Source organism: Xyrauchen texanus, chromosome 37 (assembly GCF_025860055.1).
Source record: "Xyrauchen texanus isolate HMW12.3.18 chromosome 37, RBS_HiC_50CHRs, whole genome shotgun sequence".
NCBI classification, from domain to species: domain Eukaryota; kingdom Metazoa; phylum Chordata; class Actinopteri; order Cypriniformes; family Catostomidae; genus Xyrauchen; species Xyrauchen texanus.
Window position 1 is genome coordinate 24,565,446 of NC_068312.1, and position 15,260 is coordinate 24,580,705.

The window sequence follows — 15,260 nt, forward strand, 5'->3', positions numbered from 1 at the left end:
TTACTTCTTTCTCTATTGAAAGGCCTAGTAAAGAATACATACTATAAATATATTGTATTACAAAGCTTTTTATTTGATTTTATAAATTGTAGAGCAAGTACATCAAACATGAGACATACATCTTGTTCCTGGAGAGCTGATTTTAGCAGCATAGCTATTAAAAGATTTAAATGTAATCAAACAATGCTCTGATTTTACAGAAGCTTTGTCTAAAGACACAAACAGTGAGGCCTGCAGGTCAAAAACAACAGCATTTGGTTTGGCCATCCAGAAGCTTACATGTGTGTAATATAGTTGTCAAAAAAAAAAAAAGGTAATACAAAAAGCTGTAGAGAGTGGTTAATGTAGGATTATCTGTGTATATTTAAAGTCTAACTATGGACTACATTGTTACTGTAGTGTAGGGAAGGCAAGTAATATGGTTAGTAACATTACAACACCAAGACTGAAGGTTTTATACCTATTTGAACATCTAATCAGACCTACTGTATTTGTAATACATTGTGCATTTTTAGCCAGCGGCTTATACTTTGGCCTACCAGAGTATAAAGTCTGGGTACCCCAAGAATAGGTAATTGTATTTCCTCCTCCTTGTGTTGATTCATCAGAATTCATGTTATTACACAAATCCTTCTGTTGTAACTACAATACTCATGACGTACAGAATTAAATCTACAAAACCTAAAACAAAAAGTGTAAACCACTGAACATTTAACTATGTTTAGTTCAGTAAGGCATAATACAATGTCCTCAAATAAAAAACAGTTAGAGATAAGAACACATTATGGAGAGATAAGTCATCAACAAGCCTTTCTGTCTTACAGTGTCCAAGGCCTGAGAACAATGAGATGCATTGTGACATAACTTCCAGCAGGTGGCTCCATCCTAGAGTTCCTGCATAAGTTGCCACGTCTCCAATGCCACAAAAGGCTTGCACCCCCACAATTCAGTTTATGTTTGCGCTCAAAACCAGCTCAGCAGTTTTAGCGAATATGGGCCATCTCCTCCAAAAAGGGCATCTTCATGCAGCCGGTACAGAGCTGGTCCATCCAGAGAGGGGCTTCATGCTGCAGTGGTGTGCGGCGAGGGTAAAACGTGTAAGAGAGATCATAGTTAAGCAGGCAGCTGATAGAAGCCATGTAGAGGTCAGAGAAACGGCACAGCCGGCGGGAAAAGTAGGTCGGGTTGTGACAGGTACGGAATATGCTGCCAAAGTGAGGGTTGAAGAGGTTCTTAGTGACTGCCCTATACAAAGAAAATTGGGAAACGTGTTACAATGGCTGTAGTTCCTAAATTTAGCATCTTCCACTTTTCAAAACTCACCGTAGCTCCTCTCTCTCTTTGAGCCATTCCTGCAGAACCTTCTTGGACTGAGGATCTCGATGCATCTGAAAACAAAGATATAAATAAGCTAGATGTCTAAAGAAAACAAGTTCTCTCCAAACTGCAAGGAAAATGCTTTTTTCCACGCAAACATTTAAGTTTAGGTTAAGATAACAAAAAAAAAAATGTGTTCAAACATGATACAAAAGGAGAGCAGATACTTTTATAATATTTATGTGAAAAAAATTATAATAAGATTTAAAGAGTGGAGATTAAAGGGAAGCAAGAAAAATGTTAGGGGTCATGTTTCATTAAAATCAGAAGAAAAATAGGAGCATACTATGACTATAATTAAAGCTTTGAAAACAGTCATCAAGCATTCTGTCAAGCATTGACAGAATGAGGATGCATGCATTCTAGATTGTGTAAACAGAGAAACCAAATCGCACTACTCTTGAAAAATCAATCCAGATCAATATAAAGCGACTAAATCTTTGCCAGTCCAATCAGGTCAGTTCTATGCAGCCATATGGAGATTATAAGCACATGTAATGATGGAAGTGTTTATTTTGCCCTCATTAAAACTCATCCTTTGGATGAGAACACTTCTGTAGGAATTGCATTACATTAGTCCATTTGACATCAATTTGTATGATTCAAATTATATATTATTTTCTTTAAGGTGTAAAAAAAAGTCACTAATATTAATTTTCCTATGCTGAACAGGTTGTCTTCCTGAGGAAGTCACTGTTATGTTGCATACCTGCATGCGCTCCAGCAGGCCAGTGAGTGCCTGCAACCAGGTGAGACTTTGGGCGTACTGCTCTGTGTTCACAACCTTCGTCTCCACTTCAAGTTCAGGCACAATCGCTCCTGTCCTCCAACCATGTCGAAGCATCAGGTCCTTAAATGCAAAGATTAGTATGTTGTTATAGAAGGACTCCACTTCAAAAATTTCAATCAGGGTAACTCTGGTAGACTATGGAAACTAAAGTTTGGCTATTTGTAGTGCATTATTCAGAACAACTTGGAGAATAAAATTCATAGATATTTGCCAAATTATTGTGCAATTTGAAGCAGTAACAAGACATTGAGCATGTTTTCTTGCACATCCGAACACTGATTATGCTTCGGCCGACAATGGGTAAGGTCATGTTAGAGCCTTAAATGGCATTCTTTTTAGGAAAAAACAATCAGCACACATTGATTTTTGCTCAATGCTCCAATTTTGTGACACCTTTACTGGCATTCTGGTGGCTTTTCTAACGTTCTCAAGTTGAGCACATGCCCGTTTACATTTTGATGTCAAAAGCATAGAATAATTAGTCTCAAGTCTCATGTAAACATGGGTTTCTTATGTTTTTGTTTTTAATAAGCTGATTTTTAGAAGTTATCAGCATATTGGAATGCATGTAAATGTGCCATTTTCAAACAAGTTCATATGCAAAACTAATGTGCAAGATTTGTAACATTCAATTTTAGCCAGCACAATGGAAAAACTAGAAGCAAGATGCTGACTCACTGCCAAGTCACTGTAGAGATGATCTCCAAAGTAGAAAACCTTGGATCCCCGCCATCCTGTTAGCTTCAGAAAATCTACTAGGTTTCCCTAAAACAAATAAAACAAAAGACAGTTTTGTATGTAAGCAACTCATCTTGATTTTTGTTTTTTTGTGTGCTTTTTTTTTAAAATCTACATGAGACCCAGCAGTTTTTTCATGACTCAATTTGGTTTCAGGAAGCTACGTGGCAACAGGCCTCACATTGCTTTTGGAGCAGTGACAACTTGCTTATACAGCAGTGACAGCTTGCTGTTGTAAGGTTCCTGCCAGCAAATTTTCCCATAAGTCTTTCCCAACTGAATACGGTTTACAAAAGCGGCTTTATCTTCATCTTACCTGAGGCCGTTCATAAAGTTAGGCTATCCTACCTCTCTTACGGCGAGCTGAGTGCGTTTGTACATGCCTGACACCACTAAACTGTGTTAAATTGACTTTCTATTGATACCGAAGTTGACCTTGCCACTCTCTTTTCCGCCTTTTCCCCCATTGAAAGAACCAAATGAAGCGCACAAGTCATTCTACAATTCACAGAGGATCGGGTAGCTTATTCTCACTAGGACATGAAAAAAAGTCAGCCACACACAATTTTTCCCCAATGTGATTTTGCAAAAAGAGGTCCAAAATGTAGGCCAAATGTTGCAGTAATTCTGAATGAATGGCCCAAATGTATTTGTAATCCTGACTTAATCCAGATGTAGAGATGAGTCAGCATAGATGACATCTACTGACAATTGGGCAACTAAAAGCTTCCCAGCAAACCAGATAACTGCATACACTGGTCATCCTATCCTGCATGCTCTGTTTGCAAATCACCTTACATTCTTAATGTTTGAAAATTTTGTTATAATTGTTTTTAATTATTTTCCATTCAAATTGTTGTTGTATGCTATTGTGACATAATTAAAAACCAGTATACAAATTGAGGATTTATTCATCCATTTTACAAAAATAAGCCTTTACTTTTTAGAAAAACAGAACATTAGAACAGGATGGTTTAAGTGATTTTAGCGTTCTGAACCTTTCACGTGACTGAACTGTTGAATAAGCCACTTCCCCTCATTACAAATGTTTTTGCATACTTTCCATGAAAAAAATAAAAAATAAATATGATTAGTTTACAGCACCTTTAAATAGAAATAAAAAAAGACACATACACAACAGAATAAACAGACAGCAAAAAATGCAGGACAAGACAAATCTGCATTACCTGCTTATAAATCTGTCCCTTATCCAAACTCTTGATCCTATCCCACTGTAAGTCACCATTGCTGTCCAAACGTCTGAATGGTCTTGAAAATTAAGATAGAGATACTTTAATAATTAGTATGGGGGAAACATAGGAAATCCTAATAAGTTACAGAAATATGTATGGGAAAAATATATATATATATATTATGCATCACCTCTTCCAAAGTTTAATTTTAACCTACAATGCAGTTAAAAGTGTGTACGTACTTCACACAGTCATTGAAGAAATGTGGCTTGTCAGCTTGAACAATGACAACGTCAAAGAATTCCCTCCAGTCCTTTCCAACCATGTATTTCATGCCTTTGTCACTGAAAATATATTAATCAAATGACATAACCACTTAACAGATCTGATATGATCACGCAACTCATGCTTAAATCTGTAACCGCATGGAAAAATGATTTGGAATCTGGGTTAAATATGATCTTTATTCAGATAAATTCTCAAAACAGGCAAAGTGAACTTTATATGATTTTTAAATTGCTTATACCATTTACATGAAAAACAACAACAACTCTACTATGAGATCCTTGATGAATTTAGCTACTCCCATAATACAAAAGAAAGGCACAACCATGGGGAAACTCACACAAAGCTGAAAGGGCTGTTTGTAATTAGGAAAAGTTTCTTCCCATGGCTGGCCAATCGGTGTAGCACAGCATATGTCTCATCTCCTCTGAGAATGTATTTCTCTGGGGACAGAATAAGGAAGGAAAGGGGATTAAGCGAGGGACAGAAAGTGAGAGAGAAGAGGGCCATTTAAAAGGTACATCTTTTCTATTCTAACTCAAATCGGTCATTTCTGCCGACTACAATACATTTCATACAGATATGATTAAAACTGTTTTTCCTGTTTGTAAAAAAGTATTTATCTTGCAGACGAGCATCTAAAGATAAGGATATGCAAGTTACCTGCTTGTCCACAGGGTACAACAAACATTACAAATAGAAATTAAATCAGGCAAGCCCAACAGAACTGCTCGCGTCAGATCCGATTCTCTAGAGAAGTAAGATTACGCAACAGTCCTTTACGAAAACTGCCCTCCACCTAAACAGATCACACAAATGGACTGCTCCAACTGATTCTGAGGGTCGACTTAGTCTTTTTTTTCATTAGCTTCCATCTCCTATAATATGCTCTCTAGTTGCCTAAAGTAATTAAAGGCAAGTCTTACTTTTGCTGTGCTTTCAGGCGATTACAAACATTTTTGTGCTATGGTTTCTGAAAAGCCTTTTTGTACCATATATATATATATATATAAAATGTTTTTTGGGCAATGCATATAATAAATAATCACTCATATACTCACCGAGATCCTGCATGATCCACTTGTACATGTAACCTTTGATATGTACCATTCCAATTGCATCCTGCAGAAACAGATTTTTGTGTGTCAGATCAGCACTCCTATTTTGCAAGTCATGAAGTGAAAACTTCACATGAGCTGATTCAGTCCAGATGGAAACCATCTCATCACTGCACAAAGGTGTTTTTGTGAAACAGTGCATAAAGGGATAGTTCTCTTATGATTTACTCACCCTTCGGTCATTCCAGATATGAATACATTTCTTCTATAGAACGCAAAAGATTTTTAGAAAAAAATGTCAGCTCTATAGGTCCTCTCAATGCAAGTGTATCTGTGCCAAATTTTTGAAGCTCCAAACTCCACATAAAGGGAGCATATAAGTAACCCATAAGACTCCAGTGGTTAAATCCATGTGTTCAGACACAATATGATAGGTGTAGGTGAGAAAAAGATCAATATTAAGTCATATTTTGCCATAAATTCTCCTCCCTCCCTAGTAGGGGGTGATACGCAAGTAGTATGTGAATCACCAAAAACAGGAGGAGAAAGTAAACATAAAGGAAAAATGACTTTTTTGATCTGTTTCTCACCCACACCAATCATATCACTTCAGAAGATATTGAATTAACCATCAGAGTTGTCTGGAATACTTTTGTTGCCCTTATGTGGATTTTGGAGCTTGAAAATGTTGGCACTCATTCACTTGCACTGAATGGACCAACAGAGCTGAAATATTCTAAAAATCTTTGTTTGTGTTCAGCAGATGAAAGAAAGTCATACACATCTGCGATGGCATGCGGGTAAATGAAGAGAGAATTTAATTATTAATACTTTTTGGGTGAGCTAACTCTTTAAAAGCACAATAGTGTTGCAGTTCATGTTATTTATGGATCTGACATATAACAATTTCTTCTCTTTTACTTTCTATTTTTCTTTATTTATATTTATTTTTTGTTGGTCAGAGAGTGCCATTACAATACACTGTAGAGCTTTACTTTGATCTGCTGCCAGGTTTCCGGTTTCTCTGACAGCTTACGTACCCACACGCCTTGACAAGTACAGGACAATCTGTTCTACAAGCCCTGACAGACATCAATTCAAAAAGCTGCCTTTGAAAGATAAATAAGTTCAACCCTAACATTCTACTTCCTGAAACTAACTCTTTCAATTAAATTTGTTAACCAGTCAAGACTACATGCTAATTGAACAAATTTGAAGTATGAAAATGTGAATTTTTATCTATTGTTCAACATTTTCATAATTTTTTATCTTCTGCTAGTCATTGAAAGTACAAGTCGAGAAAATTAAAAGGGGTGGGAGAGCTGGGCTGAAAAGCAGAACTGAAAGCAAAGACTACACACAGTATTGGCAAACAGACCCAAAACAGCATGAAAAAGTAAAGTTTCCCTGCAACCTAATTCAGGACCACCAAATGAAAACAAATCAGTCTACAGTGCTTAACCACAGGCAGAAGAATGAATAGCCTCAGCTTGACTAGTTTACACAACAACTGACAAGAAACAGCTCTCATGGTTTTAAATTACAAAGGCAGTTTGTAAACTATTCCCACAGTCTGCAAATAAAAAAAAAAAAAAAAAAAAAGTCTGGCTTTATTGTGCAAATTAACTAACAAGTTTTTTCATTAAGAAGGCAGAGTAAAGAACAAGTGAAATCAAGATGTAAAATGTTTTGACTTATTTCACACTTACTGAAACATCTTTGTAGAGATGCACTGGGTCATATTCTATGTCATTTGAGATGAAGTAATCATTTGCAGCTGCCAAAAGAGTCATCTCAGGAATGGAGAAAACATCCATAAACTGCTTCATCTTGGGACCCTGGTGCAAATATTGTATGAAAAAGAACACATGTGGCATACTTGCACTAGGAGTTCAAAATACCACTGGAAATACAGATATTGTGAGGAAATTGCAGGTCACACAGTGAGTTTATAAAAAAATTTATACAAAATAAATTGGTTTTCCATTATTCAAAAGTTCTTTAGAGATCCTCAAACGTTTCCATTATATTTTCATCCTTTGCAATTTCTGGATAATGATTTTTTTAAACCATTACAATTCAGACATATGCAGTCACAATTTTACACTTGACATCAAATGTCAAACAGTACCAAAATAGTTTGTTCCCCCATTGCAAAATAATGTCCATAAAATCAAACATCTTAGGGAACATTTCAATTTTGTAAAAAACAACTTGCATTGTAAAGTGCACATCTTAGCCACCACTCAAAGAGACACTTGTGGATATGGCTTAATTTTGCTCAGTGTGTCAAGTGTTTTATTGCATTTCATAATCTATATTTATATTATTCTATTACAAATAGAGTAGTTAAAAAAAGCTTCTTCTACTGATTTTGTGTGAATTCTACTCATAGAATGAGTCATCAAGTCATTGATAACTAATTTTAATCATGTGTCATATTTAGTGATGCACTGAAATGAAAAATTCAGGATGCACTTGGCCGAAAACGACGTTTTTTAAAATACCCATTTTAAAATAGTTTTTTTAAATAATTGTATTAATATTATACTTTTTAATTAATTTCATGAATTTAATGAATCTGCTTTGATGTATTTCCAAAACCGCAGACATCGGCCTTTGCTGGATAGTGCCGTGATAATGGCTAGATCGATTGAGAGTGAAACCTGAGCACTGAGGTATATATTTTCAGCCTATTTTCAGCCTTTTAAATTATTACTCCTTGATGGTTTGACTTTCAGCACACAACTGAATAACACTGGCTGCATGACTATGATAAATGATTACTACAAGAGTTTGATTAACATACCAGTGCGAAGCGACTTCAACATGTCTAAATTGCACAAATCAAAATTACATGTACATATTCATCTCTGGCTTGCTTTTGCTCACGTCAATGATGCCGAGATCTACTTTTATATTTAACTTAATCACTGTGAAGGTTTACCTGAAAAGTAGCACCAAACATCCCAAGCAGCCTCAAGAATGGACATAGAGTAGCTATATAACACTTTTCCTTGAGCAGAATATTGCACTACAGATCGCTAAATTTGTTCAAAGGGGAAAGCGAGAGCTTGAAAAAGTGCACTTGTGTGCATGGTTGCCAGATTGCACAAAATAAGCACAACATTAGGCAGAATATTTCCAATTTGCGCAAGTATAAATCTCAAACTGGGGGTGTTGCGTCTCTTATCTGGCACCCTCGGCCTGCGGGCCTTATGTTGCCCATGTATGGGACATAGGAAGCCTTTTGACAGGTAAAATACTTTGGGTTCAGGGGTGTCCCCTTCGAGAAAAATTCTGAAAATATAGAAGCCTGTGACCATTTTTATATTTTCCGTAAAGTGAGAATCTACTAACAACAAACAAACAATGTACATAACAGTGAAGCATTAAATATCTGTTTGATTAATTTAAGGATGAATAGGCTTTCCTTGCCATGATGACATCTCTGCTTAATTTTCACAAAATTAGAACAAAAATCAGTTTATTATGAAAGGCTCGTAACAGGATTAATTAAACTACATTTAGGTGGAAAAAAAACTTAAGGCGGCACGTTAACTTGTCCCGACACAAACCTGGCTTAGCTGAACAGGCTGAATCGCAAATCAGACAGATGAAGATAGATTCACTTTACTTAATTTTAGTTTTCTGCATTGTTTAAATGAAAGATGCCAGTATCTGTAGTTGTGCTTCCTCTACCGTTAAGGGTAAAGCTAAGATAACTACACCTAAAACGCGTACGTACAGTAAATTAGGCTTTATGCCTATATGAGCTTCATGTCTATAGCGGGGAGAGAGGCACCGCACGTGGAGCAGGAATAAAGTGAGTAGCGCTGAATGCTATTTATTCCCAGGCATGCTCACATAGTCACTTAGCCAGGTGTCAGATAACTAGCACAAAGCTTCAGATCTCTGTCTGAACTTTATTGTCCATCGGTCCGGATGCGAACCGAAGTCCGCCAACTGAGTACCCCTGATTTAGGTGTTCTGCTTTGCATAGTAAAGTCTTAACTTGCATCTGTGGATGCAGGGGTGAAAAGTGTTGACTAACAAAGGTTTACTAAAGTAATCCCAAGCCCATGTTCATTATATCCATTATAGATGAATGATGTTTTTTAAGACAGTGATGTCTGAGGGATCAAAGATCACACGCATTCAGAAGTGGTTTTCGTCTTGCTCTTTACACACCGAGATTTGACCAGATTTCTTGAATCTTTTAACTATATTGTGCACTGTAGAGGGTGAAATGCCCCAAACCCTTTCAATTTATCTTTGGGGAACATTCTTCTGGAGTGCTGGATTATATACTGAAGCATCTGTTGGCAAATTGACAAGTCTTGAATGATCTTTGCTCTTGAAAGACTAGGCTGTTTTTGGAGGCTTCCTATATACTATGACACGATTGCCTCACCTGTTTAACATCTCCTGTTTCACGTTGCCTTATTTCAATTTGTTATTAGTCTTAATTAGCCCGTCTCAACTTTTGAGCGTGATGCAATCATCTGATTTAAAATTACTGTCCATTAAAAAAAAATATATAAAAAATAAAAAAAATGAAATTCACGAGGAAAAACATAATAGAATGTGTAGTTGTAGTGTTTTCAATATAGCAATTGGTGAATATAATTTACAAATCACTCCTTTGTTTTTATTAGCATTTTTCATACTGTCCCAACTTTTTCAGAATTGGGTTTATATTTGCAATTAGCATTTTTTCCCTAGCTGTCCACAAACCAGACCAGTGACCCACCAGTTAAAAACCATGGCACAAATGAATCAGTCACACGATTTTGTGAACCAATTCAACTAAGACCTCAGCACAATCACGGCGAAGTGCTTCTTTATTCTTCGCTCAGAGGCAAAAAGAAGTTTGAAACAGCTGAACAACGGCATACTGTCTGCAAACATTCAGACACCCACTACGCTGCTGGGGGAGGCGTTTAGAAAAGAAATTAATGCATTTATGATGCTCAAGACTACATGTAAAACCTCAACTAATATGAAATGTGTTAGCAATGACATGATGCCTGATTCTATGAGGAGAATTCACACAAAATCAGTAAAAGAAGCGTTTTTTAACTACTCGATTTCAAGTAATATATGCAGTATATAATGTGTAATTTGTAATGTTTAGCTTTTGCATTCATGGCACTAATGCGCCAACATGTTTTATGCGGCCATAATATGTACCTATTATGTTTTTGTATTTTATAAATGAAACTGATAGTGCAGCAAATATGAGTGTATAAAAGAGTGTTAATGGGCAGAATATAGCAGACGTGTAAATGGCATTCAGCTGCAGGTGGTTCATGAGCGAATGGGCACTTAAGAGTATTTGAGTAGATTTGAATCCTTTTGAAGAGTAGTTAAAAAAATTTAATAAAATAAAATCGCATGAAAATCTTGGAAAATGACTCTACGTGAAATATCTTACATATTTAGTTAAATTTGCACAAATTCGCTAGTAACACGGTGTTCATGTTGATTAATCTTAACTGACTAAACTAGCATTAGCTGGCATAACCTCCTGATGACGTGGACCAATGGTAGTAAGGTGTTTAGCAGCCGGTACAAAGTTTTCCTGAAAATTCACCCTGCGAGCTATAACGAACCACTGAAAAGAACACTGAAAAATGTTTTGGGCCAGATTTTGTTCTAAATTACATCACACCCCTTCATTCTTCGAGAATATGAACACATAGTATAGTTAATGTGAATCACTCACCTTGCCATAGAATCCACTGACTTGGTGGAGGGGAACGTGATTCGAACCTCCATAAAGTTGCATTACCTCCTCATCAGGGACAGGCTTCAGACCCCTGGGTACAGGAAAAATAAACTCTTTGATGATGTAACACTCTTTTCCAAACAGATCAATGGACTGAATTTATCAAATTAGGGTTGGTTTACCTATAAACTGTGCCCAGCTGGATGTAATGGAAGGCATCAATTTTCATCAGAAGTCCCTGTGGCATAGAGAAAACAATTTCATTCGAGTCACAGCTCGAATAAGGCAATGTGAATGTATGTAAACGAATGCATGTTCAACGCACCTTCTGGATGTCATAGTGAAGGCCCCGTGTTGCAAAGTTGGGAATGTAGTCATACTTGCTAATTCCCTCAGGATACTAGTAAAAGAAAGGGACACAACAAACCTTATGAATTGCCTTAACCTCAAAACAAAGCTTGATATTATTAAAGCTGAAATTCATAACTTTTTCAGTGTTAAGAAAAACTGTCATAGGTTAATTTTCCTTGAAAAGTAAACACAGTGGTGCTAATAATTTCTCTGTTCGTTAGGAGCAGCACGTCCAGACTGACACAACAACATTAACTCAACCAATGGCATCAATTGGCGGTGAGGTTATCTATTTGCCAATCAACAACAGATGAGTGTTTGAAATTTTTTATTTTTGCTATTCCGATTGTTGGCGCAGAAATTACACACTTCTACTTTAAATTAAGATCTATAGTTTTTAAAAAACAGTTACATGTTTGTCAAAATATGCTAAATAAATGGCCGTTCAGACCGAACACACCTTATTGCATTAAAAAATAAAAAAAATAAAAGTTTTTCTTTAGTTGGAGTGAAGACTACGGCTGTGTCCGAATATGCATACTTCCCTGTTATATAGTATGCCAATGGAGTAGGGGCTCCGAATCCTCAGCATTCATAAAAGAGTAGGCGACAATTGTATGCATGACAACTACAGTTGGTGAGATTCTGTGCGAGCACCGGACACTATACTATCCCATAATATCATGGGAGCTGAGGAGACATCATATTATAAACGGAATTTACAAAACAAGGCAGAGCTGGGCAGCTCTTCTCAATTTGAATTGCTTTATACCAGGAAAATTGTTCCTTGTGCTTAAATTATGATTGTTTTACAAAACCAGAGTAAATCATTATTACTTTTGTTGCAAAGACAATACTTTCCCAGCCACAAAGTACATTCTTCATTAAATGCAATACGTACTCTAACAGTACACACTTTCAGACTTAGCCCAGGTGTCTCGAGACACGTTTTTTTTTTATTTATGTTCTAACAGCATTTTTTTAAAAAACATAGCGCTCCTGTGCGAGATGCTGAAAAACAGTGAGACATGGACCAACCTCCAACATAGCTCATGTTTACATGGAAAAACAATTGCAAAACAGCGCAGACAGATGCAGTCACGTTCGGTGTGAACAGCACTTAACAGGTGCATGATTTAGGGATGCCTTTTCTCATACCTTGTAATGCTGAACAAGAAATTCTCGAGCCTTGTTGTAAATCATCTCATCCAGCGCACTGGAATAAAGTGCAAGCGTGTAATCATAGTCGAAGCCGTAGATGTCCACCTCTTCCAGATTCACTTCATTATTGGCATAGATGGTGGAAGGGTTCAGCAAACTGCATACTCCAGGAGGAATCAAATCTTTGGAGAGACAAAGGGAGATATGAACTTTAATTCCATGCATTTGATATGTTGAGTACAAGGCACACCTTAAGGAAAATTTGCTTTTTTCTGGTCACAAAATGTATCAAGACTGCAAAACATAGATATATTTTTATTGAATATTAAATGTAGCAAAATTATTTATTTGAAAAGAAATAATAACAGAAGGTCAGATTAAAAATGAAGTTGGCGAGTGGGCCTTTTACCCCACACTTGGGGTAATAGGCCCATGTGTGGTTATAGTGATATTGTGTAGATATAGGGAAATAGTTATAGGGCAAGATGCTTTGAGTAACAAATTAAGATAATGCTTATTCAAAATAACCATTTCAGAAAAGGGTGCACCATTTCCTGTTAATTTCAAACACATTTGGCATTTCATAACATCTGAAGTGTTCTATAAATGAATGAATATCCATTGTGATAGGATCAGTCAATGTGAGCCCAATTTGAACATTGTTCACAACAAATCTATTCCCACCACTTAAGAAAAACAATGTGTTTTAGCCCCTGGGCTTTTTTAACTCCAAACTATTTTACTATAATTTTATATATTGGAGATTTATTGAAAAACGTTTAATTTAGTAACCTTGAACAAAACTGAAAATAAAAAAGTATTTTATCTCAAAATAAATGTGATAATTTCAGGGATTTTCATTAGCTGCATAAATTTGCAACATTACAAAAAGTATTAAATGTTAGATCAAATTGCCTCAAAATCAAACTTAAGACATTACATGCAATGATCTCATTCAGTGCATAGTAACAAACAGGCGTTTATGAAAGTAAAGTGGTAGTTAGTTTTTTGCCATTTCGTTGTTTTTTGTTTTTTTTTAGAAAATCAAATTAAATGTGCCTTTTACCCCCCAGGGGCTTTTAGCCCCATTGTACTCTACCTTTGCATCTGTTCCTGCAAAAATACAATAGTTACTACAATTATTGTTACTGATGTAAAAGCATAAAAAAAATCATATGGCATCACTTTGAAGAAGTCTAGGATTTAAACTGCCATTTGTTAAGAAAAGAAATGGCTTATATAAAATTACTGCAGTTTTTTTTTTTTTTCGTAAAGATTACAGCATTTGGGGGATAAAAACAGTTGTTTGCATGGTATTTTAGTATGGGGTAATAGGGCACATGATAATTATTTAAAGTCTTACACCTGAAATTCTGTAAAATTAACGTCGATCATGCATTGTACACGAAGCCCTCTGAGAAGCAAGGCTGACGGAGAGTTGTTTACAATTTAGCCAGAAGCCAGCAGAGCGGGAGAGTGAAAAGTCGACAACACTTTTGCCATGATAACTACAGAATCTATAGGACATCACATAAAAGCATCTTAAATCCAGATTAAACAAACATACCGTGCACAAGTCGTTTCATCTCATTGTATCTCGCCCACAAGTATGTTTTATTTTTTATCTGCGGGGCCGTGGAGGAGAATGCCCTGCCAGATTTGGCAAGCGATTCTTCGCCTCTGTTTTTCCCCACGATTTGGTGTCTGTGCGATGTGACTGCGGCTGCAACGGGGATGTGATTAGCTGCCCTGCTTTTGGTCGGTCCACAGTTCTGGCCGTCTTCGCAGGATTTCTGTCCCTGCTGTATTGGACCAGCCGAGAAGAAACTTCCACAAGCAAAGACAGGGATATTAAATCCTGCAAAAAGCGAAGCTCTGGAACTAGAGCTTCTTTGCCACATTCCATGACTCAAGTTTCCTAATTTTTTGCAAGCCATGTCAATACTATATTAGTTCTTTATTTAAATGTATAACCCTCAGATGACGTTGTTTGCCAATTTCATTCGCACTCGCCCCGCGCATAAAAAACGTCCAGTCTGCGGGGAACTGATACGGCTTTGAAGAGGGTCTCACAAGGTGGGTGCAAGCTTTCGAGTTAGCCAATCAAATAAAAGGGAATGATTGACAGTCGGTTAAACCAATAAGACACGCAGATTGTTCTGCCGCTTATCTAGGGTTTTTTTGCGTTCTGGAATAGGCGTTTACTTGACAGTCCAGCCAATACGTTTCCTTGTTGAACATTTATCAATTTTTCATGCTGTATTATTGGTCAGACGTCGTGGAAACTGCCTACATGTGCTACGTGACTAAGCTGTAGTTCTTGTTCCTGGGGACATTGGCATGTATGTACACGATGTACTAGAAATTTAGAAGAAAGGCGTTCTTCCCCTAAACATGTTTTCACGTGGTTGTGCAAGTTGTGTTGTAAGGTTTGCATGTTTTATCATGGTGTTTAGGAGCACGCCCGCAGCTAAATGAGCCCAAACAATAGTTACGTCAAAATGTTGAACAATGATTGCGGTTAAGTGCAGCAATGAAAACACTGATGTCATTATTTTAACACTACATCCGCCTTA

General features: G+C 36.7%; 1 protein-coding gene across 1 annotated transcript; it reads right to left on the minus strand.

The window, feature by feature from the left end:
- Positions 1-52: 52 nt before the first annotated feature.
- LOC127630768 (5'-nucleotidase domain-containing protein 2-like) lies at positions 53-14,788 on the minus strand. Its single transcript, XM_052108533.1, has 14 exons — positions 14,252-14,788; positions 12,682-12,866; positions 11,498-11,572; positions 11,355-11,410; positions 11,170-11,263; positions 7,151-7,279; positions 5,445-5,505; positions 4,724-4,826; positions 4,341-4,442; positions 4,093-4,174; positions 2,846-2,932; positions 2,087-2,227; positions 1,324-1,388; positions 53-1,245 (listed from the first exon to the last, which is right to left on the minus strand). Exons 1-14 carry the CDS (start codon positions 14,619-14,621, stop codon positions 984-986), a joined length of 1,812 nt encoding a protein of 603 aa, XP_051964493.1. The 5' UTR covers positions 14,622-14,788; the 3' UTR covers positions 53-983.
- Between the last annotated feature and the right edge of the window lie 472 nt (positions 14,789-15,260).

What these genes read in the sequence shown, in the direction of transcription:
- LOC127630768 (XM_052108533.1), bottom strand. Translation starts at nt 14,621, where the DNA reads ATGGCTTGCAAAAAATTAGGAAACTTGAGTCATGGAATGTGGCAAAGA. An exon ending in GTGGATCATGCAGGATCTCG is followed by an intron (nt 4,827 to 5,444) that starts GTGAGTATATGA and finishes TTCTGTCCCCAG; the next exon opens with AGAAATACATTCTCAGAGGA. An exon ending in AACAGCCCTTTCAGCTTTGT is followed by an intron (nt 4,443 to 4,723) that starts GTGAGTTTCCCC and finishes ATATATTTTCAG; the next exon opens with TGACAAAGGCATGAAATACA.